The sequence below is a fragment of the Dicentrarchus labrax genome, unplaced genomic scaffold, assembly GCF_905237075.1.
Source record: "Dicentrarchus labrax unplaced genomic scaffold, dlabrax2021, whole genome shotgun sequence".
NCBI classification, from domain to species: Eukaryota; Metazoa; Chordata; class Actinopteri; family Moronidae; genus Dicentrarchus; species Dicentrarchus labrax.
The window spans coordinates 36,098,576-36,123,450 of record NW_026136719.1 but is presented as its reverse complement, the minus strand read 5'-3'; the positions used below and the strand labels follow the sequence as shown (position 1 = coordinate 36,123,450).

Here is a 24,875-nt window from a genome sequence, read left to right as displayed (position 1 = left end):
CTTTATTTGTTAATAATAAATAAATATGTGATGTGAGTTGTTGAGTTTTTGGTGTGAATGTAGTTTAACGGTTCAAATCTAACGTTTCCGGAAGAGAAGAAATGTTACCCTCTTCAAAGATACAACGACCGCAAGATAGAAAACACCGAAATAACTGAAAGCGTAGCGTTAGCACATCTTGCTACTTATTTGAGCAAAGTAGTGATAGTAATTATATTTAAAACGCCTCATTAAGTAACGTATGTGACATTTTAAAAGCATCTGTATGAACAGCCACCGTATTGAACCCACAGTAACACGCTACGCACTTTCATACCGCGCTACAAGGACGATAACACAGTAAGTGGAAGAAAATGGCGCCGATTAAGCAAATCGTCACAGTGGTAACAAACGGCTTTATTTTAAACAACTTATGTGAAGTTTACGGTGGCTGAACTTACAACTATCAGGAAATAATCTTGGAATTAAACCGTTAACGTTAACTCTGCTAGCTTGTTAGCCGGTAAAGCGAAGACGGAAGTGAACGCGGATTTGTCTCTTGCTCTGACGTCGCTGTTGACGGTTTTTAAATGTTGGCTCTTTGAGACGTTGAATCCTCCTCGCGAACTTAAATCAGTTATTAACAACAGAGCAGCTTTAAATTCAATTAGTAACTTTTATACATTTTACAGGCATTAGAGATTAATTAGAGATTAATTAGAGATTAATTAGAGATTAATTAGAGAGTGAACTACAGCAGTGAGCTAGGTTAACAGTTTAAATAACGTTAGGTAGGTTTGTCAGGCTAACTGGTTTAAAGGTGTTAATGCTGCAGTTTAAAGTAGAACCGGTGTGTAGCACTGACTGTTAGTGTGTGTGTGTGTGTGTGTGTGTGTGTGTGTGTGGCAGCTGTTTCTGTAGTTTGAGGACGCTTTGTTTGCTAGCTGACCCTGTTTAACATGTTAGCATCAGGCGGTTGGGGTGACAGCTGGCTGCAATGCATGCTGGGAGCCGAGAGATCAAGGTGAAGAGAGTTTCCTCGAGGAAGAGGTCAAGGGACAACCTGAAGAGTCACCTGACACCTGTGAGGAAGAGAGGAGGAGGAGGAGGAGGAGGATGCTCCATAAACTGGAGGTTCAGCATCATGGCTGATATTCCAGCTGCTGAGGTATCAACGAGAATGTTTACAGATGTTCACATTAAAGGACGAGTGTGGAGGGTTTACATCGCACCCAACTGAATACCATTCAGCCTTACAGGCGTGTAGGAGAAACTACGGTGGCCACAAAGAGCCAATACTGGACATTGATTAAAATGTATTTTAGCTCCTCCCTCAGATCACCTCGCTGCGTATCTAGTTTGAAACTCGACTGTTGGGCGGACGCTCTTCAAACTGGTTTATTAGATTCAAAGTGAAACTGCTGTGATGGAACTTCTCGTTGTTCCACACATTAATGAGGATTAATGATCAAATATCTGTTTGCTGTGGTTGATCAACACTTTCTAAAAGATTAATATTCTTTTTCCTGGAACATGATTCCTTAAAAAGAGCAGCAACCCTGGAATCAGTGATATTTATCTCCTAGATTAATTGTTTATTTGAGGTTTTTATCTACAGAGGGAGCAGCTCCTCTTGTGGCCACTAGATGTCAGTAAATCGTACACACTGGTCCTTTAATCTGCCTCCATCGTGGTCTGAAAAGGTCTGAACCGGCATTATTTGTACACTGACTGTGTTTTGTCGTCAGTTCTGCAGCGACAGCGAGGATTTGTTCGGGGACTATGACAGCATCCTGGAGGACAGCTCTTTCTTGGCAAAGCTGGACGATGCAGAACAAACCGAACGGCAGCGCGACGTCCGGCCTTCAGCCGCCGATCAGCCGGACTTCACCTCTCTGCGTCCCCCCAAAGACGCCGTCTGGAAACAGTCCTGCGAAGACTTCCTCACCGACTCCATCTTGGACGCCCTCGGGGACGAACCCCTGGAGGAATTACCGCCCAGCCAGCAACAGTTTCAGGAACAGGTGGAGAACGCGAAGAGGAGCCGACTGCAGGACGGAGATAAAACCTCCACGCCTTTGCGAGACGCTGGCGGAAAGTCTGCCGCGGGAAACGTGGAGGATAAAAGCAAGAGGCCGGCGAGGGCGAGGAGGAGCGTGACGGAGCAGCTGAAGAGGACGATGGTCAGTAACGCAGCGTCTCCCTCCAGCATTTCACGGACTGTCGTGTTGAAGGAAGCGGTGGTTTCAGAGGAGATCAGCGTCGCCATGCAGGCCATGGAAACCGTATCCGCAGAGACCACCGACCTCGGGCCGTTCTTCGGACTCCCAACCAAAGTGAAAGACCTGATGTACAAACTGAGAGGAATCAAGACTTTATATGGTGACGCAGCAAAATAATTCATAATTTCTTTTCACTACAGCACCACCTAAATACTGCCATCTATTGTACTTTTAAAGGTTTATTCCACCCAAATACTTCTTCATCCAAGTATTATATACAGAGATGTTTGTGTAATTAGCTCATTAAACTCTAAAATAAAGATATAAGGTTTTAGCTTTTATAATGGGAGGATCTGATGTTTAGTTGAGTCTCGTTGAGTTTTGGACTGTTGGTCGGATCCTTTAATGTGAAAATGTTTCACTGTTTTCTGATATTTTTGTATTTTCTTCCCACTAATCATTTATTCTGAAGATTAATTCCCTAATTACCAAACTCTTCTTTTAAGTTATTGTACCTTAAAACTGAGAACTACAGTTTACTTTATTTCTTCAGACTGGCAGGAGACGTGTCTGAACCTGGACTGCGTTCAGCAGAGGAAGAACCTGATCTACTCTCTTCCCACCAGCGGAGGGAAAACCCTGGTTGCAGAGATCCTCATCCTCAGAGAACTGCTGTGCAGGAAGAAAGACTGTTTGTTCATCTTACCGTACATATCGCTGGTGCAGGAGAAGGTACGGCGACCAAAGACAGACCGTTAAAAAAAAAAAGATAAGATCTGTTTTTCAGATTCCTACATGAGAAGAGGAATATAAAACGAGGTCATCTGCATAGAAATGTACTTTACAATGTGGCAGATGAGATATTATTTATGTTTAGAGCAGTGGTTCCAAACCTGGGGGTCGGGACCCCCAGTAGGGGTCGCCAAAGCTTCACGGGGGGTCAGGAGGCGTTCTTGATTTTAAGGGATGTAAGAAAACATTTTATTTTTCATGTTTAAATTATTATCTAAACTTTCAGGGAGAAGAAAACACTGAATCTGTCTGTTAAGTTCTAATAATACATATAATACATACAAAAGTTCCCTAAACAGCAAATGATCTGCTCAAAGTTCATCCAAATGTCTGGTTTTACACAAACTTCCTGCAGTTATTGAGTTCACTGTTTGTGTTGTTCAGTTGATCAGCTGTTCTCTGCTGTTATTGATCAATAGAATATAAAACATGTCACTTACTCAGGGCTCATCAGTTTATTCTGTGATATAAAAGAGGTCCCTTAAGGAAGCAGCTTGGGAACTGCTGGTTTAGAGGACCAAGAATAGAGCCCTGTGGGACTCCTTTCCTGACCTTCTCAGCTGTGTTCTGTTGCAGGTTCGTGGGTTGGCGAGCTTCGGCCTGGAGCTGGACTTCATGGTGGAAGAGTACGCCGGCAGCAAGGGCAGGTTCCCTCCAGTGAAGAGAAGAAACAAGGCGTCGCTGTACATCGCCACAATAGAGAAAGCCCACAGCCTCGTCAACTCTCTGATAGAGAGCGGCAGGGTGGACAACCTCGGGCTGGTGGTGGTGGACGAGGTACAGTCTGAATAAAAGGTTTTAAGTATGAAAGTAAAGGTCGGAGGCTCAACATTTGTTCTCCTGTGTGCAGCTTCACATGCTGGGTGACGGCAGCAGAGGGGCCGTTATTGAAATGACTCTGGCCAAAGTTCTTTACACGAGCAGTAAGTTTCACTTCAATCAGTCAGCCTGTTGAACCTTTAAAACCTTCTTAATGGATCCTTTCACTCTGTTTCCAGAATCCACTCAGATTATTGGAATGAGCGCCACGCTGGGAAACATCAGAGACCTGCAGATGTTTCTGAGGGCGGAAAATTACACCAACGACTTCAGACCTGTAAGAGATTTAACTGTTAAATAGAACCAGTGGTTCCCAACCTGTTTCCTTAAGGGAGCTCGTCTATCAGTGAGTTAACTGACTGAATTCAACCAACACAGAACCGCTGATCAGCGGAACAATAAACAAACAGTAAACTCAGTAACTGCAGGAAGTTTGTGTAAAACCAGAGATTTGGATGAATGTTGAGCAGATTATTGATCAGAGATGAGTTTTCCTGTTATTTTTAGGAACTTGATGCCATATTTAACAATATAATGTAACGTGATTAAATATTTTAACTTAAAAAGAATATTTGTTGAAACTGTTCACATTGAACATTTTAAGTTACACAACAAAATAAATGTTTAAAAATGAAGTCACCTAAAATTAGAGATTTCCTGATCAGCTTTTTTGCCCTTAATCCAACCCGGGTCATTTAAAGTCCCGATCCTGTGTATATTTATAAATGTTTGGCGTAAGCGTAGCTAAACATTTCAATCATAGAAAACTAGATGCAGCTGTTCTTTTTAAAGTTTAGATCCGTAGCATTCAGTCAGTTTACTCGCTGTAGTGAAACTTTTCTCTGTTTTCAGGTTCAGCTGAAGGAGTTTGTGAAACTGAGGGACACGATCTACGAAGTGGACCCGAAGGAAGAGGACTGTTTCAGATTCTCACGTCTTCTCAACTTTAAAGTAAGAACAACATCCAGACGAGGGAGACGTAAACATAATCAATCAATCAATCAATCAATCAATCAGACTTTATTTATAAGTGTCTTTGTGAACAATAAAACCCTAAATTCAAATGCTGAGGAAACACTGGAGGCAGAATTAGAAAAGGATAAACCAAATAAAACTGAGTCAGATGTACAAAAAAATAAAGTCATAAAACAGATTAAAATGTATGAATAAATAAAAACACAAAGTAAAGAGAGAAATAAAAAGACCAGATTAAAATGTTTAAATAGAAAAAAGGGATAATGGCATAAAGTAATAATAAAACATAAAGTAAATAAAATCTATTAAAAGCCAGACTAAAAAGGTAAAATATACTGTTATATAAATTATTATCTACAATTCTTATTATTACCAATATAAACAATGATTTTATTCCCTTGTACATCAGTTTACAGTATAATGCCTCAATGATACACATTGTTGCTTTATGTCGATCTTATTAATAACCTCAGAATGAATCACAATCAGCCACTGGGAGATTAAATAATCTGGTTTAAACATAAATGGATTCAGCGTCCTCAATAACCCCAAAACCTCCGATATTGCTGAGATATTGTCTGTATGTATGTGTATATATAGGTTAGCATCAATCAGTGTAACAGAAACAACATTTCCATATTTTAAAGCCATTTATTTACATAATGAACAGCAGTCTGATATATAATGAGTGTGACCTCTGTGACCTGTGACCTCTGTGACCTCTTACCTCAGTACTCGAGCGGGATGCAGAAGTTGGACCCGGATCACATCATCGCTCTGGTGACTGAAGTGATCCCAGCTCACTCCTGTCTGGTCTTCTGTCCCACCAAGAAGAACTGTGAGAACGTTGCAGGGATGATCTGTAAATACCTCAAAGAGTACGTCACCGTCCGACCGCTCTCCCGCTGACGCTCCCGCCGACCGCCGCTCACTCTGTGTTTCCTCCTGCAGGGACTTCCTGCGGCACCGGGAGGCGGAGAAGGCCATCCTCCTCCGCGAGCTGCGGGACACCGGGAACGGCTCGGTGTGCCCGGTGCTCCGGAGGACGGTGCCGTACGGTTTGGCCTACCACCACAGCGGGTTGACCTCCGAGGAGAGGAAGCTGGTGGAGGAGGCGTACTCCAGCGGGGTCCTCTGCCTCCTCACCTGCACCTCCACCCTGGCTGCTGGGATCAACCTACCTGCCCGCAGGTGAGCCACAGATACACTGCAGGTTGTATGGAACCGGCTCACACAGCCGGAAGGTCGGATCAGAACCACCAACAGCTGTTACAGTAAATCACTGAGGCTCTGAGAGGCTCCCAACCAGTGCTGCAGTACAGTGGTTCCTCCACTAGGGGTCACTGTAGGTCTGTATGTCAGCATTTGGTTCTTCTGAGAAAACAGAAAATGTAAAGTAGATTTAATAGAACGAACGTCGGAGACAAGAAAACAGTGAATCTGTCAGAATAGAAGCTTATAAAGTTAAATTCATTCCACAGGTTAGAGATCTATAAAAAGGCTTTTATAGTGAGTCCAGAGGTTCCGGGTCGGAGATTAAACAGCAACGGTTCCTTTTACTTCTGCAGCTGGATAAAAGATCTGAGGAGCAGTGGAGGAACCAGGAGGTCAGAGATGTAACTGGGGGTCACGGAGGATCAGCAGGGTCTATAGGTAACAGGAGTAATGGGACGGCTGGTTCTGGTGAACAGTTTGGACTGACTGTGTGGAGGGAATCAAAGTAATCTAAACAGGAGAAAATGAATGTGTGAATTAATAGTTTGAGATCTCTGGAAGGAGAGTTTGAAGTTATTTTAAACACATTACATCCAAAATATAAGTCACACCAACTCTTTTTAAGTTAATAAAAGTCAGTGACACTAACTTAGTTTTAGTTACAGAAACATTCCTGATTACGAACTTTTTACTTTTGTTTTTACAGGACAAATAAAAATTACAAAAGCTGTTTAATCAAAGATGTTTTATTAACTTACACATTTTTTAAAGTTAAATGAACTTATCTGGTAACCATACCAACATCAGTGAAATCCTTACACTTCATACAGTCCTTTATTAAAAACATGTGAACATTACAGACAGCTGCACGTAGCCGTCTCTCTGCCTCAGTTGGGTGTTTGTATTGATACCAACAGTCCTCGTTACTCCTCCTGCCGCTCTGCAGGCGCCGAAACCAACGTGAGAAAACGCCTTTCAAGTTGTTCAGAGTTCAGAGTCTTTCCTCCCGTTTGAGGCGGAGCCTTCAACAGTGCTGTCGCCGTTCTACTTCTTCCTGTGGCATTAACGGCAGACTAGATCCGTTGTATGCTGTACCGAAGTATCAGTTGATGACATCCCCTAAATGGCAACTGCTTTTTACCATATAAACATATTGACAGTTTTAATATATGTTGCTTTAAGAGTCCTGTAAACTGAATTATACGACAACCCTGGTTTGGTCCTTTAATCTGTTTGACAGTTCCTATAAGGACACTAATGGGAGGATAATGTTGCTTTAAGATTCCCTTTCAACCCGTCTAAAGCTGAGTACGTCTGATGGTCCTCTGATGTCCTACAGAGTGATTCTGCGCTCGCCGTACGTGGCCACAGACTTCCTGAAGAGGAGCCAGTACAAACAGATGGTGGGACGCGCCGGGCGGGCCGGCATCGACACCGAGGGAGAGAGTATCCTCATCCTGCAGGACAAAGACAGAAACATGGTGACTGAAGAAACAAGAAGGAAACATATAATATATAATATAATATAATAATATATAAATGAGATGAAACTCTTCCTGTTTGTTTGTTTCAGGCTCAAACACTCGTGTGTTCGCCGATGGAGAACTGTTACAGCAACCTGCTGCTCCACGATGGAAAAGGCCTCCTGAGTCTCATCCTGTCCCTCATTGGACTGAATGTAAAAACCCTCTGTGTTTATTCCTCCTGTCCACCCTGAGCACGCCACCCTGAGCAACCAATCACGGCTGTTTGTTTGTCACAGATCACCACGTCGCCGGACCAGCTGAGGGACTTCCTGTGTGGGACGCTGCTGTACGTCCAGCAGAGGCAGCTGTGTGTGGACAAGAGTCTGCGGGAGGCGGTTCAACGGAGCGTCGACCTCCTGAGGGACAAAGATCTCATCACTGTGACAGAAGACTCACACGGTCAGACTCTGCAGGTCACCGCGCTGGGAAAAGCTACGTATAAAGGTTAATGTCACAGCTGCAACGTCCGTAGCAAAGAGCAGTGAGAAATATAACTGAGATCATCCATCCTAAGCCCCGCCCCTTTCGCTCTGTGCTCCAATCACAGTTGAGCAAGCCTCAGTCAACTTCCTCCCTTCCCATACTTAGATATGCTATGCTAGGCTAATCTGTGCTGAAAAAACAACCACAGTTTTAAGATGGTTAAAAGATAAAAGACATATTTATAGTCACATCTAAAGTTAGCTAATGTTAGCAAAATGCTAACTAGCTGGTTAAATGTTAAAGTCAGTCAGTTAAAAAAGGTTTTTAATGGTTAGTTAGTTGATAAACAATGAAAACAGGAAAAATAAAATGTTCTGATTGGTCAGTGTTGTTGTTGTTGTTGTTGTTAGCCTCACAGAGCTGCTGTTGGCTGTTTGTCCTCCTCAGGCTCAGTGGATCTGACCTACAGCGGTGTCCTGTACAGGGACCTCTCTAAAGGTCTGGAGGGTCTGCTGCTCAACAGCTGCCTGCACCTGGTCTACCTGGTCACGCCGTACGACATGATCACGCAGTGCAAGCCCGACTGGATGACGTACTACAGACAGGTACAGTCGCTGCGGGACGTTGTACAGTGGGACGTCGTACAGTCGCTGTGGGACGTTGTACAGTGGGACGTCGTACAGTCGCTGTGGGACGTTTATGGGACGTCCTACAGTCGCTTTACAGTCGCTGTGGGACGTTGACAGTGGCGTCGTACAGTCGCTGTGGGACGTGGTACAGTCGCTGTGGGACGTCCTACAGTCGCTGTGGGACGTGGTATAGTCGCTGTGTGTCAGCTCGCTGTGAACCGGTTGGTGTTGTTGTTGCAGTTCACCCTGCTGTCGGCTGCTGAGCAGAAGATGTCTGCGGCTGTCGGAGTGCCCGAGAGTTTCATTGCCAGAAAAGCTGCAGGACAGACGGTGAAAAAGGTTAGAAGCTCCTCCTCCAATGGGTTAACATTTACCTCCATCATAGCCAGAAGAGGCAGAGACGGTTTTAATGAGTTTTATTCTGTTTCTGTTCACTTTGGTGATTAGTGGAATAAACAACAACTACTGTTAGTGGAACAAACAACAACTACTGTTAGTGGAACAAACAACAACTACTGTTAGTGGAACAAACAACAACTACTGTTAGTGGAACAAACAACAACTACTGTTAGTGGAACAAACAACAACTACTGTTAGTGGAACAAACAACAACTACTGTTAGTGGAATAAACAACAACTACTGTTAGTGGAACAAACAACAACTACTGTTAGTGGAACAAACAACTACTGTTAGTGGAACAAACAACAACAACTGTTAGTGGAACAAACAACTACTACTGTTAGTGGAACAAACAACAACTACTGTTAGTGGAACAAACAACAACTACTGTTAGTGGAATAAACAACAACTACTGTTAGTGGAACAAACAACAACTACTGTTAGTGGAACAAACAACTACTGTTAGTGGAACAAACAACTACTACTGTTAGTGGAACAAACAACAACTACTGTTAGTGGAACAAACAACAACTACTGTTAGTGGAACAAACAACAACTACTGTTAGTGGAACAAACAACTACTACTGTTAGTGGAACAAACAACTACTACTGTTAGTGGAACAAACAACAACTACTGTTAGTGGAACAAACAACAACTACTGTTAGTGGAACAAACAACTACTACTGTTAGTGGAACAAACAACTACTACTGTTAGTGGAACAAACAACAACTACTGTTAGTGGAACAAACAACAACTACTGTTAGTGGAACAAACAACTACTGTTAGTGGAACAAACAACAACTACTAACTTCAGAAATCTATTAACTTAAATTAAAGGTTTTATATATGAACTTTACTGCCACTAGATGTCGCACTAGAGCAGACCAGAACAATGGGTGCTACGGCCCACCAGACCCGTCCTGGTTGTGCCGACCCACACCACGTCTCCTTTGTGTGTTTCAGAGTGTGAACCTGGAGGTGGTGGGCCGGCTGTACCTGGCTCTGGTCCTGTTCACTCTGCTGAAGGAGACCGACCTGTGGAGCGTCGCCGACAAGTTCCAGCTGAGCCGAGGCTTCATCCAGAGCCTGCTCAGCTCCTCGTCGGCCTTCTGCTCCTGCGTGCTGCACTTCACCGAGGTACCGATACTGAAACTGTCAGAGCGACACCCAGCTGATCTCAGGTCTGTCAGACTAATCAATGTTCCTGTCTGTGCTCAGGAGCTGGAGGAGTTCTGGCCGTTCAGGGCTCTGCTGAAGGAGCTGACCCGGAGGCTGAGCTACTGCGTGAAGGCTGAACTCGTCCCTCTGATGGAGGTCGCCGGAGTCATGGAGGTCAGTGAAATACGTTTATTAAAGTTCATCGGGCAACAGGAAATGAATCCTTGTTTCCAAGTAAAAATATATAATCTGTGATATTATAAACTACATTAACGAGCTCACGAGTGTCCTGAGCTAACGTCTGTTTTTCCCTGCAGGTGCGAGCGAAGCAGCTCTACAACGCCGGCTATAAAACGCTGACTCACCTGGCGAACGCCGACCCCGCCATCCTCTCCGAGACGATAGAGAACCTGTTCAGGAAACAGGCGGATCAGATCGTGGCGTCGGCTAAAGTGAGTGTGCTGCACTGTGACATCACACTGTTACAGTGAGCGTGTGATCAGACGGCGTCTCTCTGCTTCCAGATGCTGGTGAACGAGAAGGCGGCGGCACTTCAGGAGGAAGTGGACGAGCTGCTGACGGCGCCATCCGACCTTCCGACGGCGCCGCAGCCGAACTGAGGAGAAATATTTCATTAAAATACTGAAAGTGTTTAATATTGTTTATTTTTATATCTGTCTATTTTATTTACTTATAAACATTATGAGTGTACTCGCACAAAGTACTTGAGTAAATGTACTTAGTTACTTTTATATTTTGTGTTTGATGTTTTTGTGCCCAAACATTCATTTTTACTCCACTGATCAATAATAGAAACTATAAAACACACATTTAATTATTGGTATATGTTGACATCACACTTCATTGATCCTCACAGTCATTATTATTATTATTATTATTATTATTATTATTATTATTATTGTAATTATTGCTATTGATGTGATTAACATAAATCAGTACGACACTTTTTTCCCTATATTTTCTACTGTTATTACATTTATTTAATAACTTTAGTTTCTTTGATTAATAAAACAAAATATAATCAATAAATATTATTGATTAATGAACTTCTTTTGCAGTAAAACATTTTAATACAATATAATAAATGTATTTGTTTATAAGAGACGTAGAATAATAAATATTAAATCAATCGTTAATATTATTGATTATCTAATGACAGTAATTGATGTAACTACAGTTCAGAGAGTATTCTGTTACTTTATATACTTCATAAAGACAGAAGGTTTTTAATTATTGTTCAGATTATTATTATATTGAGTATTTTACTTGTAATGGAGTATTTTTATACTGTGGTAGGCAGGCTTCAGGAGTAATAGATTACATGAAACTGAGTTACGTAATTAGGACACAAGGTAACTAGTCCATTACAGTTACTTAACAAATATGTAATCAGATTACAGTTACATTCAATTAAAATAGGAATTAGCAGGATTACTGATTTGACTCAGATCAACAAAGTAAAAAAGTTACTTTAATATTGTGATACTTGGATTAGGTTACTGACTAAAGTAACTGGTGTGGTACTACTTTTACTTGTAATGGAGTACTTTATATGGCCGTGGTCAGTCAATTAATCCATTACAGTTATTCATTATAGTTACAGAACAAAATATGTAATCAGATTACAGTTACATTTAGTGAAATGGGGATTATAAGCAGATACTTTTACTTGTTATGGAGTACTTTGATACTGTGGTAGTACTTTTACTTCTTCCACGACTCCGGTCTCTGGTCTCCGGTCTCTGGTCTCCGGACTCCGGTCTCTGGTCTCCGGACTCCGGACTCCGGTCTCTGTCGGTGTGTACGTGGTCCCCCTGCAGGTCTGTGGAGGATCGACCTGGTCCCGGTGTGAACAGGAAGTGTTGAGCATGTGTCGGTCTGCAGTCATGAAGTCTGTCGCGGTCCTGGTGCTCCTGTCCCTCATCTGCTCCCGGACTGACGCAGTCCACATGAGAGACCCGGACCAGAACTCTTCTGACCCCGCTGTGGGGCTGGACCGGCTGGATCTGGTCCGCCGGGTGGATCCGCGCTTTCTGTCCGTCACCATCGATGCCAGCCTGGCTGCGGAGGAGCGCTTCATGTCCCTGCTGAGGTCTGGCTCTCTCTGGGTCCGGGTTTTAATAAATCTTGTTAGTTAATGTGCTCTGGATCCTCTGGACTCCGGATCAGGGTCTACAGGAACCGGTTTGTGTTTAAACAGGAATCAAAACGATTGAAATCAACTTTAAAAACCACTTTATCAACCGGTTCAACCAGTAAACTGTTCAATGTTTCATATTGATCAATATCAGCAATATCAATAACTATATCAGTATCAATAACAGATGATCAACCGATCAATTAACACAAACAGTGAACTCAATAACTGCAGTCTGATTATTTCCTGTCAATATTGATCACAGATGAGTTTTATTCTCTTTGTTCGATCAGCTATAAAATATATCAAATTAATTCAGTTGTTTTAATAAATCTGAAGTTGTGTTGATATTAATACTGTGAATTTATGAGTAATCAATGCAAATACTTTGGTTTGATGACACTGATTATTGAGTAAAATATTGATTGTAAAAGGAAAGTTTGCTGAAATCAGTGTTTTACTTTGGTTGAAAATAATTTAATTATAAGTTTTAATGACTCAAACAGATTAAACTAATATTTCTATGTTCAATAAAAATCTAAACTTCCAAAGTTTTAGTTTGTTCACGTTTGAAAACAGACGATCAATAGACTCAACGATCAATAGACTCAATGATCAATAGACTCAATGATCAATAGACTCAATGATCAATAGACTCAAGTCTTCCAGTTCAGCTGAGAGAGAAACTGATCATATTGTTATTGATCATTACGGTTTGTTTTGTCCTCTCCAGCTCTCCGAAGATCAGGACGTTGGCTAAAGCTTTGGCTCCGGCGTTTTTGAGGTTTGGGGGAACCAAACAAGACTTCATGGTGTTCAGTCCTCAGAGGCCTCGATCGGACTCCGGTTTCAGTACAGGTAGCTTCAGTTAATAAACACAATAATACTTTGTCTCCTCTTCTGGCACCGATCAGGAACTACAGACCGACCTCAAACCTGGAAACAGCTACATCGCACGCTGTAATGCGATAAGTTATTTTAACTTTTATTTTTAATTGTTGAGACTGATAACATCAAAAAGTAACACAAACTTAATTTTAGAAGTTAAAAAAGATTAAGCAGATTTTACTAGTAAGTGACACTTAGTTTGTAAATTCAATTAATATTCCAACATTAGCTCTCTGTCTCATAGCGTAACGTTAGTGTTAGTGTAATGTTAGCTCTGTCAGTTATTCATTATCAGGGATTAATGGCCTCCACGTCGTCCATTAATCCCTGATAATGGACGCCCCGTTCTCCTTTCCATGTTAATGAAAGCAAACAGCTGATGCGTAATGAAATGAACAATATAAATCAGATTCCCTGTCGTTATTAGAACAATCCTGTGATACGCTGGAGTTGCCGTTGTGGCTGGAGAAGAGGCTGAAGAACGACTGGACTCAACAACAAGTGATCCTGATGAGAGAAGATCTGCAGAGGAAGTACAAAAGAGTAAAGTTCACAGGTACGAGAGTTCCTATCGGGGTCTGCTCAAACTGGAGCTTCTGTGTTTATAATCTGTTGAAATGTTATCAGGGGTTCCACAGGGCTCGATGTTTGGACCACTGCTGTTTAATTTACATGCTCCTGTTGACAGAAACAGAATATATGTTATGCAGATGACACACCGCTCTACAGTCCTCTCATCTGTGGAACCGTAGTCCTACAAACAACCCAGCAAACTGCAAAACCAACTCAAAATTATTCAAAATCCCACTGGGAGTTGAAATATGGTCAATTCTGGTCAGAAATTATTCACTATCTTCAGTAAATGACTCCTATTTTATTTTTAGCCGGATTTTCTGTTTCCTTCCTCGTCTTCTATAAATGCAGTTGCTCCTCTGACAGTTGTGTCCTCCTGCTGTGACAGAGTACACTGTCGACCTGCTGCACTCCCTCACCAACTGTTCGGGGATGGATCTGATCTTCGGGCTCAACGCTCTGCTCAGAACGGCTGATAACACCTGGAACAGCAGCAACGCCCGCTTACTGCTGCAGTACTGCGAGTCCAGACAGTACAGGATGTCCTGGGAGCTCGGCAACGGTACACAGAGGCACACATCTGCACTTATATCAATATAATAATAATATATGTGTGTGTGTGTGTGTGTGTGTGTGTGAGTGTGTGTGTGTGTGTGTGTGTGTGGTCTGTTATCTGAGGTTTGAGTTTCACTTCCTGGTGTTCATGTGATTGTGATGTGTTCAGGAAGTTGTTAGATGTGATGTGAGAAGGGAAACTGTTTGAGTGGTTTAGTGTTGCAGTTACACAGAAAGACCGGCAGGAAGTGAACGTGTCGTCTGTCTTCAGAGCCCAACAGCTATGAGAAGAAGGCGGGAATTCGAGTGGACGGATATCAGCTCGGACAGGACTTCACCCGTCTCAGAGAGATGATGTCAGAGTCCACACTGTACCACGGCGCCGGGCTGTACGGGCCGGACGTCGGGCAGCCACGGGACCACCGGACAGACATCCTGGAGGGGTGAGAGGTCACCCTGTCTCTGTAGAGCCGGTGGATCAATAATACGTCAATAAATGTTTCACAGTCACTTCAATTACAAACTCTTTCTTAATAATAATTAATTATTGATGAGATATTTTCAGTAATATTTAATTACCAGGACACATTTTACAGATACAACATATACAGTCGTATCTTAAGTTAGCTAATGTTAGCAGAACTAATTTACATGAATCTTTAGTTTGCTAATTGGTACTAATTATTTTATTTCTTTTATCTTTTAATGAAGCTCTAGGTATTCTCCATCAATCATTACCCAGCTAGTTAGCTACATCTGAAAATGTATGTTAGCAAAACGCTAGCTAACGAGCTAAATAATGACTGTTGTGCAGGGTTAGGGTTAGCAGCTGTGTGAGGGTTTGCTGTGTTTGTTGATAAAGTTAATTCTACCAATCACTGTAAATACCTCACAGCCAACCAGTGTGTAAGATAAGATCCTTTATTGATGACGCTGTGTTTGCTGTAGGTTCCTGCAGACCGGAGCTGAGGCAGTGGACGCTGTCACCTGGCACCAGTGAGTTCACCTGAAGTATCATTACACACCATAAACTGCATCCTCTTCCTGATCTGCTGTCACAAACTGTTACCTTATTGTTTATTGAAGATTATAAATGTTTTATATATGAACTTTACTGCCACTAGATGTTGCACTAGAGCATCTCAGACCTAATCAATAGTGCCCACCAGACTCACAGATAATAAAACTGTCTCTGTTTCCAACAGTCACCAACTCTGGTTTGTGGAAATAAATCCTTAATTCGACGACGTAGATGAGAGAATATCGGGACAGAATATTTCAGTGAATTAAGGATTTATTTATAAACCAGTTACCTGGTTACAGAGTTTACCTCTCAGGTACCAAAATTCGGCACCACCTGATTTAGCGTAAATCGGTACTCGTGGTCCTGACGTAATGACGCCCGTCCGGTTCTCACCTCTCGTTACAGGAAGAGTTTGATTTGTTAATATCTCAATAATGAAAGCATTCATCCTGTTCTCTAGCTACTACGTGAACGGCAGAGACACGTCCGTGGAGGACTTTCTAGACCCCGAGGTTCTGGACACTCTGGCCTTAAAGACCCATGAAGTCCTGGAGGTAACAATGTGCGGCACAGGCGGAGGGATACGGGGGTGGTGTTGGGTTGTTAAGGTGGATGTTCTCTCTCTCTCCGGGTTCAGAGAGTGAAGCTGGTGTCTCCTGGGAAGTCGGTGTGGTTGGGAGAGACGAGCTCAGCGTACGGAGGAGGAGCCGTGGGACTGTCGGACACATTCGTGGCTGGATTCATGTGAGTTCGTATGAGATCATCCAGTCCAGACACAGTCCACATGTGGGCCGAGACCGAGTCCAGCGACAGTCCACATGTGGGTCGAGACCGAGTCTGGAGACCAGAAACACACACTTCACTCAGAGCTGAAACCATTAGCTCAACTGGACATTAATCAGCAACAATGTTGATAATTAATTAATTTATTAAGCCACTTTTTAGTCTCTTCTGATGATGAATGAAAGGTTTAGGTTTTGGGTTGTTGGTTGAACAGAGAATATCACGTTAACGTAGAGCCAGCAGGAATGTACTCGCTGTGTTTAACAGGAGGTTGGTGGATCCTCAGGAGCACTACAGGCAGTTAATTTAATTTACTGATTACCCAGCAGCCCCGGTCTCATGACAGACCTTAAAGCTGCCCTGCTGCTCCCTCACAACAAGGCTCACGTGTGGTCGTCATAGCGACATTAAATCATTAAATAGTCCTCTCATACATAATAATAACTCCTAACACAGCTACCTGGGTTATTAATGTACAGGTGTGTTATTATCGTGTTATTATCGTGTTATTAACGTGTTATTAATGTGTTATTAACGTGTTAATAACGCGTTTCCCTGTCGCTGACTATATGCTGTGTGTAGGTGGTTGGATAAACTGGGCCTGGCAGCCAGACTGGGGCTGGATGTGGTGATGCGGCAGGTGTTTATTGGTTCTGGGAGTTATCACCTGGTCGACGACAACCTGGATCCTCTTCCTGTAAGACTCAGTGGTTTATAACTCTGTAGCAAGATGTGTGTCTAATCCGAGCAGACTGTTGGAAAATAACCAAAATTTACTACATACTCAAGATGTCTACTTACGTAGGGTTTTAAGGGTTTTTGCTACTTCAACAACTGATTCAGTTTAAACATGTTATCTTCCTAATCAATTCCTCCTAAAATGACTAAAACTATCCATGAACTGACTAACAGATCAATTAAAATCAGTTTGTATCAGGATGTGCTGCCCCCTGGTGGTCAAACAGTCAGTGAGAGCAGCTTTAAGTAACTGATGATGTTCCAGTGTCTGTCCTTTTGTTTGACCTCCTTCAGGACTACTGGCTGTCCGTTCTCTATAAGCGGCTGGTTGGACCGGAGGTTTTGAGCGCCGCGGCGTTTCCCAGTGTTGGTGGCAGTAAGAGAGTGAGGCTGTATCTGCACTGCGCCCACAGACAGAGGTACGCCGTTGTAACATCAGCTGTAACATCAGCTGTAACATCAGCTGTAATGTCTGACCGCCCTCCCGTAGTAACGCTGGCTCTGTTCTGCAGTTACAGACGCGGCGCCGTCACGTTGATGTCTATGAACCTGAGCAGGAAGCCGGCCAGGATCTCGGTTCCCGGTCTCAGCTCCTCCGGCACAGTGGAGGCTTTTGTTCTGCAGTCAGATCAGCCGGGGGAGGAGGGGCTCTACTCCAGGTGCCCGTCAATAAACCCATTTATCTCCGAGTTAGCCTCAGATCTGCTCTCCTCTGTCATGTGAAGAGTCACGTTTTATCACTTACTTTAAATGCGAGAGGTTCTCCGAGGCGAGGACACAAAGAACATCCAGTTTCTGTCCGACAGCTCCATCAGCTTCTTGTTTGTCTTCATTAAATCAGCTTCTGACTTCAGTTTACTCCTCGTTGTAGACTACAGAAGCAGCTTTCTAATGTTCTCTAAGCTAACATACAGTCTGTGTCCAAGTTGCATTATGTGACATAAGACGTGGAAATATCAGGAGAGACAGAATATTTTCACGTCTAACTCAGTGAATTAAAATTAACAATCACCAAACCAGAGTTGGTGATTGTTGGAAACACTAACAGAGACGCTTTTAGTGAGTTTTATTTAGTTTCTGTCCACTTTGAACGATTACGATGTTACGAGGTAAAATTAGTGTTTTTGTCGCTGGAGTCTGGTGGACAGTGATATTATGGTCTGTCTCCGTAGGGATCCTTTAAATGTTATCAGACACACAGATTGATGTTACTGAAACCATCAAATGTTCTTCTTACTTTGAGAATAACTTGTTGCTTACGCTGAGAATGAAATGGACTCACGAGTTGTTTGTTTGAAGGTCTGTGAAACTGAACGGAGAGCTGTTGAAGATGGTGGATGATAAAACTCTTCCGGATCTAAAAGGAAGCCGACTTCCTCCGGCTCAACATCTGCAGCTTCCTGCGTACTCGCTGGCCTTCTTCGTCCTCACCGACGCTCGAGCTGCGGCCTGCGCCTGACCCGAGAGACCTCAACGCTTCAGAGGACGGACTGAAGTCAGTGAATCTCTACAGAAGAGTTTCTTTCTGGATGCTGGATGTCGTATTTATAGAAAACATTGTGTGCGGTGCTAATAAAGTTTATTCTAATTCAGGTGAACAAAGATGGTGGACGAGGTTTCTGAAGCTCAGTGAGGTCACTCTGGCTGTCGCCATCTTGGCAGTCCTCCACGCTCAGCTCCATGGTGGAGCTAAGTAGCTAGCTAATCTACATTAATTGTTAAATCGGATAGATAATTTTTAAAGTAATCATCAGCAAACAGTAAACAGTAAGTAACAGTAAACTGATGGGAACGTGATTAGTTCTGCAGATATCAGATGATCAATAGTTATTACAGTTCCTCCTGACGGGAACATGAATGTTAAAATAACTGAAAATGAATAAATTTGAGTCAGTTTTCATGTTTTTATTTGAACTTAAAGACAAACTTTAATGTTTCTCAACCAAACTGCAGCAGATTATATTTTCGGGCTCTTTATTCTTCCTGTTCCTCTCCGTGAGTGATGATGTAACACAGAGATTTGTAGTCCAGGTTTCCTGCAGCGTCGATATTGGACGACTGGAACATCTGTTTCACCTGCAGCCACACAGATCAATAATAATCAACCAATCAGGAATCAGCGTTTGTTCTGGTTCCAATTATTGATCCTAAAAGTATATTTTAACAGCAGTCGGATGTAACTAAGTACTCAGTTCTGTAGTTAAGTAAAATTTAAGGTACTTTTCTGCTCCACTACATCTCAGAGGGAAATATTTTTACTCCTCTACATTTATTTAAGTTACTACTATAAGTTACTGCAGATTCAGATTACTAATACAAAATGTAATCAATAACTTAAATATGACGCATTATTATGGATTAAGATCAAACTTTATTGATGCCAGGGGAAGTTCACAAGCTACCCGACAGATAAAGTATATAAAGAAATTAAAGATCAGCTCCACCTTCACACATTAATGCAGCAGTCCAACAATATATATTATTCTGTATAATAAGTAACTGAGTACTTTCATTTTCAGTATTTTAAGTATATTTTGATTCCAGTACTTTGGTACTTTTACTTGTAACAGAGTATTTCTACACTGTGGTACTTTAACATGTTTTTAATTCAAATAAACAATTTCCTACAAATGTGTGTCAGAGTTTATAAATATGAATAGTGGGCGTGTTCATTGTGCAGCGCCCCCTGTTGATGATCAGTGACAGTGTATGTAAAGGCCAGCAGGGGGCGCTCCACGGACTGCAATAACACACTGATTACATTCAGACTTCTCTCTTCCTTTATGAGCTCAGTAAACAGTTTCCTGATGAGTTTCTGGTCTCAGTCTCCAGTTTCAGTCTTCTTCCATACAGCATGATGTTCATTTAGTAACTGATGGTCTCATTTAGAGTAAAACAGACCATAAAGCCAAACCCTAAAAAAACAGCGCTGAAAATATCTTTGTTAAAATGTATTACAGCAAAATTATTAGTGTTAGGTTGTTTTTTGTCTTTGTGGGTCCAGTTCAGGCACTTTGCTCCTGTAGATTCAACTATAATACTTGATTCTATAAATATTTTTTCATTTAAGAAAGAAAATGTTGATTTTTACTGAAGCCCTAAAGGGCCATGTATTCATACATTTTATTTCCTCCGTTTTCCCGTGATAACGAGTTAATTTTCTCGAGATCTCGAGATAATGACTGTGATATTTATTGTTGAATTTCTCCACATTGGTGCAGTAAAATGCTTGATATTAAGTATGTTTTTAATCCATCATGGGCGCATGAAACACTTTAATGTAACATATTTTATTTTAAATGTAGGTTCGAATTATAGCTTACTGTTCTTAATACCTTTATTTTAGTGAATACGCTGTAAATTTAAGTGTGGATGATTTGACCATGGAGATCGGAGTAACGGCTGATTTGACCACAGTTATCATATCACAGTCATTATCTCGAGATCTCGAATTAATTATATCGTTATCTCGGGAAAACAAAGTTTTGTTATCTCGAGATCTCGAGGAAATGTACTCGTTATCACGGGAAAACGGAGGAAATAAAATATAAGAATACATGGCCCTTTAGAGCTTCCGTAGATTTTCGTGAAGAAATGTTGACTTTTAGGACTCAATGATGGAAAGTACAGCATGGATGCAGCTATTATAGTGTAAGTTTAGAGTTAGTTTATTAAGTTTTACCTCCTCGGGTGTGAACCGGTCTGCTTGTGTCATCAGTAGTTTCTGTAATCTGCAAAAACAAAGAATAAAGTCTTTAGTTCCTTTTACCTCAGAAGCAACATTTGTAAATCTCTAAACTTACTCGTCTTTGTGAACGTAGCCTTTGGCGCTGGGATCGAACATTTTGAAGGCGTTTAAGATCGTGTCTTCGGGGTCCGTACCTGCACACAGAAAGCAGACACACATATGAGCTCATGTTCAGGTGTTATTGTCCTCATTAGCCTTCACACGACTCAGTTAGCTCGTTCAATCAGGATTAACGTGTCGGATTTCACAGCAGTTTGACAATGACTCAAGGTTTTGCGCGGTGGTCTGCGATGATCAGGGAAACTCACAGGAAACTACAATGATTGGACAAAATATAAAGGTTGTGCAGAATTCACGTGGATCGGTTGAATTTGTGGATGCATATATACAAAGCATATTAAGATCAATATTCATGTGCAACAACTTCCTTATTTCATCAATAAGCAGTAATTAGAAGGTAGTTGATGGTAAACTCTTAATGAGCTAGCAGTTGTAGAATAGTGTTTGCAGAATATGGAAAAATACTTTATAACTAATAAAGAGCCAGTATGCTACTAATATGAAGGCTAATAAGCTAGTTAGTGGTGAATATGTTAATGTAGTGTTAATATTTCCCCAAATAATTACAGTTTGACCACATTATTTGCACTGAAAGTCACATGTTGTTGTTGTTGTTGTTGTTGTTGTTGTTCAAACACAGAGACTGAAATAGTTTCCTTTAATAACATTAATGTTTGTTTTCTTCAGCCTCTATCACTTCTTGTACAGGTTGGCGTGTTTCAAACCTTCACCGCTGACAGTTTCTAATAATGAGCGTGAGTTGTCCGTGGTCGACCCTTCCCAGTAAATCGTTGTCTCTTTAAGGTTCTCACCGTGCAGCTTCTCTCCGAACAGGTTGAGGAACATGGTGAAGTTGATGGGACCCGTTGCTTCTTTCAGCATGTCCTCCACCTCGTTGTCCTTCACGTTGAGTTTACCTGAGGAAACATCGTACGTCAGCTCGCGTCTGACAGAAAACCTGCTCGCTGTGTTCATTTCCAACCGGAGATACAAACCCAGCGACGCGTACGTGTCCTTCAGATCCTCCTTATCTATGAATCCATCCCGGTTCTGGTCGATGAGTGTGAACGCCTGAGTTAGGAAGACGAACACGTTTAACTACGAGGTGGAAACTGGATGAATATCTTGTGAACGTGACGATTTTACCTCTTTGAACTCTTGGATCTGAGTTTGTTCAAACATGGAGAAAACGTTGGACGAGGCTCTCTGGGCTCTTTTGGCGCCTCCTTCCTTCTTCTTTGTCTTCCTGCTCGCCTGAAACAGAGAATACAGACATTATTATTATTATTATTATTGTAAACTCAGTAAACTCAATATGCTTTATTACTTTTATTTCCATGTTAAAGTCCATCCTCAGTGTCTGTGCACTGGTGGATAAGTGGCATACTGGACTAGGGTGTACCAAACTATTTGTGATGTTATAAATCATGCTCGTAGGCCCCGCCCCCTAAAATCAGATATTTATTGAACTCAGAGAAACTTTCCACTTTCAGCAGATGAAGGTAAAAGTATCCTTCTAGTGTCAAACTATATTTTTCGGACATTTTCAAAATACAAAATGGACGTTTAAAGTGGAATATTTCAACTCCCAGTGGACAGATTTTATTTCTTTTTGAGGTTATTTATATGATTAATAAACTGAAGCTGCATTTTAGGATCAAGAAAGCTCAAAGTCATTGATGTGACTGCTCACACATTGTTTCCTCCTGCACAGTATTTGTCATTGAGCTGTCTGTGTCGCTGTGTTTATGGATTCATCATATAAATAACCTCCAAAATGAAACAAAATCAGCCCACTGGGAGTTTGAAATATGGTCCATTTGGTCAGAAATAGATTTAACATCTTCAATAACTCCCAAAACTCAAAACATTGTCCAAATCAACCAAGCAGTTAATGCTAATAATGCTAATTGAATCTGTCAGACTCAGACTGAACATTTGTAACAAGAAACTCTGCTACTCCACATTTCTGTGTTTATTATTCATCATGTGTATCATTAAGAATTAGACCGATGCAGGGAGCATGAAGAGTTTCAAACTGATCTCCTGAAGCTTGTGAAGTTCAATATGTAAATTAGTTAGTTATTAGTTACTAGAAACTGGTTTTGATATAAAAGCAGAAACAGAAAATAATGTGATGTGAGCACGTACCATGGTCTGCTGCTGGTTCTCCGCTGCTGCAGTCGGTCTGATGATTTGGGGGCTGAGACTTTAAGTACAGCAGCTGTCTGGGTCGCAGGGAGGGGGATGTGATGATAGTCCGATCAAAGCGGGGTCTTCGGGGACGAGCCAGGATCGAAGGGGGACCCCCCAGACCTGCCAAGTTCCCCTTACATGGGCAAGATGTTTGATGAAACCCGGGTTCTCTGGAGGCCCAACAACTGCTGCTGCTGATCAAAACCTTTTAAAGTGTTTCTATTTCCAGAGTTTCACATCAGAGACAGACTGAGGACCGTCTGTGTTCTTCATTGAAGTCAGATATAAAACAGTTTTTATTCTGAACTTAAAGAAATGTTTTGGAGGTCAGAGACGTCGTTTGTTCTCCATGTTTATGTAATCCTTTATTCTTCTTTAAATTCAACATTTCACATCAAATAAATCTTCAGTTTTAAACCATCCTGATTATTCTGGAAAAGAAAATTTGCAATCATCCATATTTAAAGCTTCAAAGCACCAACAGTGACAGTGTGAAACTGCACATAATAAAGTACAAAGTCTTTTTGTTATTAAAGGAGAAAGAAGCTGTTTGAGTTTTAGTTTCTATCTCAGTGGATCTGACGGATAATTATATGAAAGTGGATGTTACATTATTTTCATACAGTGTTCAGTTCATGTTTTATCCATTAGTTTAGTTATTATTTCAATAATTCATCCTTTACTTTTAGCAAACTAAAGTCACCTTTAAAACACCTAAAATAAATTCTCTCCTCTATAATCTTCACTGCAGGTTGGACGTCGCTGATCTGTATCTGTTGTATTTCTGTATATATATATTTAAATGAATGTATCAGTGATGTTTGTGTCATTGTCAGCAGGATATCATAACTGAATTATCTTATGAGCACATTTTAAATAAATTGTACTTTAATAAAACATCAATATTGGAATAAAATAACAGAACTTTAAAATAAATACATTAAATACAATAAAATGAAGAAAACTAAATGAAATGTCCTCTGAAGGGTCTGAATATTAATATTGTGGCTCCTTTTGAAGCAGTTTGATGAGCGTCCACATGACGGCGCTGTAGTCATTCTGTTCAGCTCCTGCTGTTCACGTGTCCTATAGAAATATAACATATATAATGTTTAATGATGAGTTCTTACACACAGCAGATCCTTTTAACCTGAATATTAAGAACAGATTGTTATTCCAGCTCAAACTTATTTGTAAAACATGTAAAGATGAAACTGAATACCAAACTCCATATAAAAATCTAACAATTTAATACGTCTTTGTGTGTTAGCAAAGAAATATAATTCACAAACAACTCATTGTGACATTTTTATAAATTAACTGTTTGTTCTCTCAAAGTCAGCACACAGAGGACCTCAAATATATCCCTCTCTCCTAATATTTGTACTTTTATAGTAGAGCCTCACGCTCTCGCTCCCTTCTGCCACATTAGAGGCTAACTTTAAATATATGTATTCATATTTAGACCTGTTTCCTTCAAAGGAACAGCACGGCAACTTTAAATTGTACAGTTTGGTACAAACAGAAAAAATATTGCTTTAAAGCTTTAAATCAGCTCGACAAACATAAACTACTATAAACAGATATTATAAATAAACATATATAAACATTAATTTATATATGTATCAAATATCATGTCAGATTCTTGACCTGACCAACACTGATTATTATTGTTATTATTATTGTTATTATTATTATTATTGTTATTGTTATTATTATTGTTATTATTACTATTATTGTTAATATTATTATTGTTATTATTGTTATTATTACTATTATTGTTATTATTGTTATTATTATTGTTTTTATCATTATTATTATTATTATTACTATTATTGTTATTATTATTGTTATTATTATTGTTGTTATTGTTGTTATTATTATTACTATTATTATTATTATTATTGTTATTATTATTATTGTTGTTATTGTTATTACTATTATTGTTATTATTATTATTGTTGTTATTGTTATTACTATTATTGTTATCATTATTATTGTTGTTATTATTA

General features: G+C 40.8%; 3 protein-coding genes across 5 annotated transcripts; 2 read left to right on the top strand and 1 right to left on the bottom strand.

The window, feature by feature from the left end:
• The first annotated feature begins 149 nt into the window (after positions 1-149).
• Positions 150-10,892, top strand: helq (helicase, POLQ like). Its single transcript, XM_051378552.1, has 19 exons — positions 150-339; positions 946-1,147; positions 1,728-2,361; positions 2,755-2,933; positions 3,570-3,770; positions 3,844-3,916; positions 3,992-4,089; positions 4,665-4,763; positions 5,520-5,665; positions 5,739-5,978; positions 7,342-7,483; positions 7,576-7,680; positions 7,765-7,972; positions 8,399-8,556; positions 8,821-8,919; positions 9,946-10,119; positions 10,201-10,314; positions 10,458-10,592; positions 10,665-10,892. The coding sequence occupies exons 2-19, from the start codon at positions 977-979 to the stop codon at positions 10,758-10,760; spliced, it is 3,072 nt and encodes a 1,023-aa protein (XP_051234512.1). The 5' UTR covers positions 150-339; positions 946-976; the 3' UTR covers positions 10,761-10,892.
• A 974-nt stretch (positions 10,893-11,866) lies between these two features.
• Positions 11,867-19,490, top strand: hpse (heparanase). 2 transcript variants are annotated; one of them, XM_051378568.1, is made up of 13 exons: positions 11,867-12,253; positions 13,032-13,156; positions 13,614-13,742; positions 14,148-14,321; positions 14,586-14,757; positions 15,263-15,310; positions 15,799-15,892; positions 15,976-16,082; positions 16,704-16,818; positions 17,154-17,278; positions 17,372-17,518; positions 18,159-18,354; positions 18,453-19,490. In XM_051378568.1, exons 1-12 carry the CDS (start codon positions 12,030-12,032, stop codon positions 18,316-18,318), a joined length of 1,620 nt encoding a protein of 539 aa, XP_051234528.1. In that variant the 5' UTR covers positions 11,867-12,029; the 3' UTR covers positions 18,319-18,354; positions 18,453-19,490. The 2 variants fall into 2 exon arrangements, with proteins under 2 accessions (XP_051234528.1, XP_051234527.1); XM_051378567.1 differs by having other exon boundaries at positions 18,159-19,490.
• Positions 18,750-22,986, bottom strand: LOC127351264 (myosin light chain 5-like). 2 transcript variants are annotated; one of them, XM_051378609.1, is made up of 7 exons: positions 22,819-22,986; positions 21,814-21,921; positions 21,663-21,738; positions 21,480-21,584; positions 20,663-20,741; positions 20,542-20,590; positions 18,750-18,935 (listed from the first exon to the last, which is right to left on the bottom strand). In XM_051378609.1, the coding sequence occupies exons 1-7, from the start codon at positions 22,819-22,821 to the stop codon at positions 18,834-18,836; spliced, it is 522 nt and encodes a 173-aa protein (XP_051234569.1). In that variant the 5' UTR covers positions 22,822-22,986; the 3' UTR covers positions 18,750-18,833. The 2 variants fall into 2 exon arrangements, with proteins under 2 accessions (XP_051234569.1, XP_051234568.1); XM_051378608.1 differs by lacking the exon at positions 22,819-22,986 and adding an exon at positions 21,995-22,086.
• Positions 22,987-24,875: the final 1,889 nt, after the last annotated feature.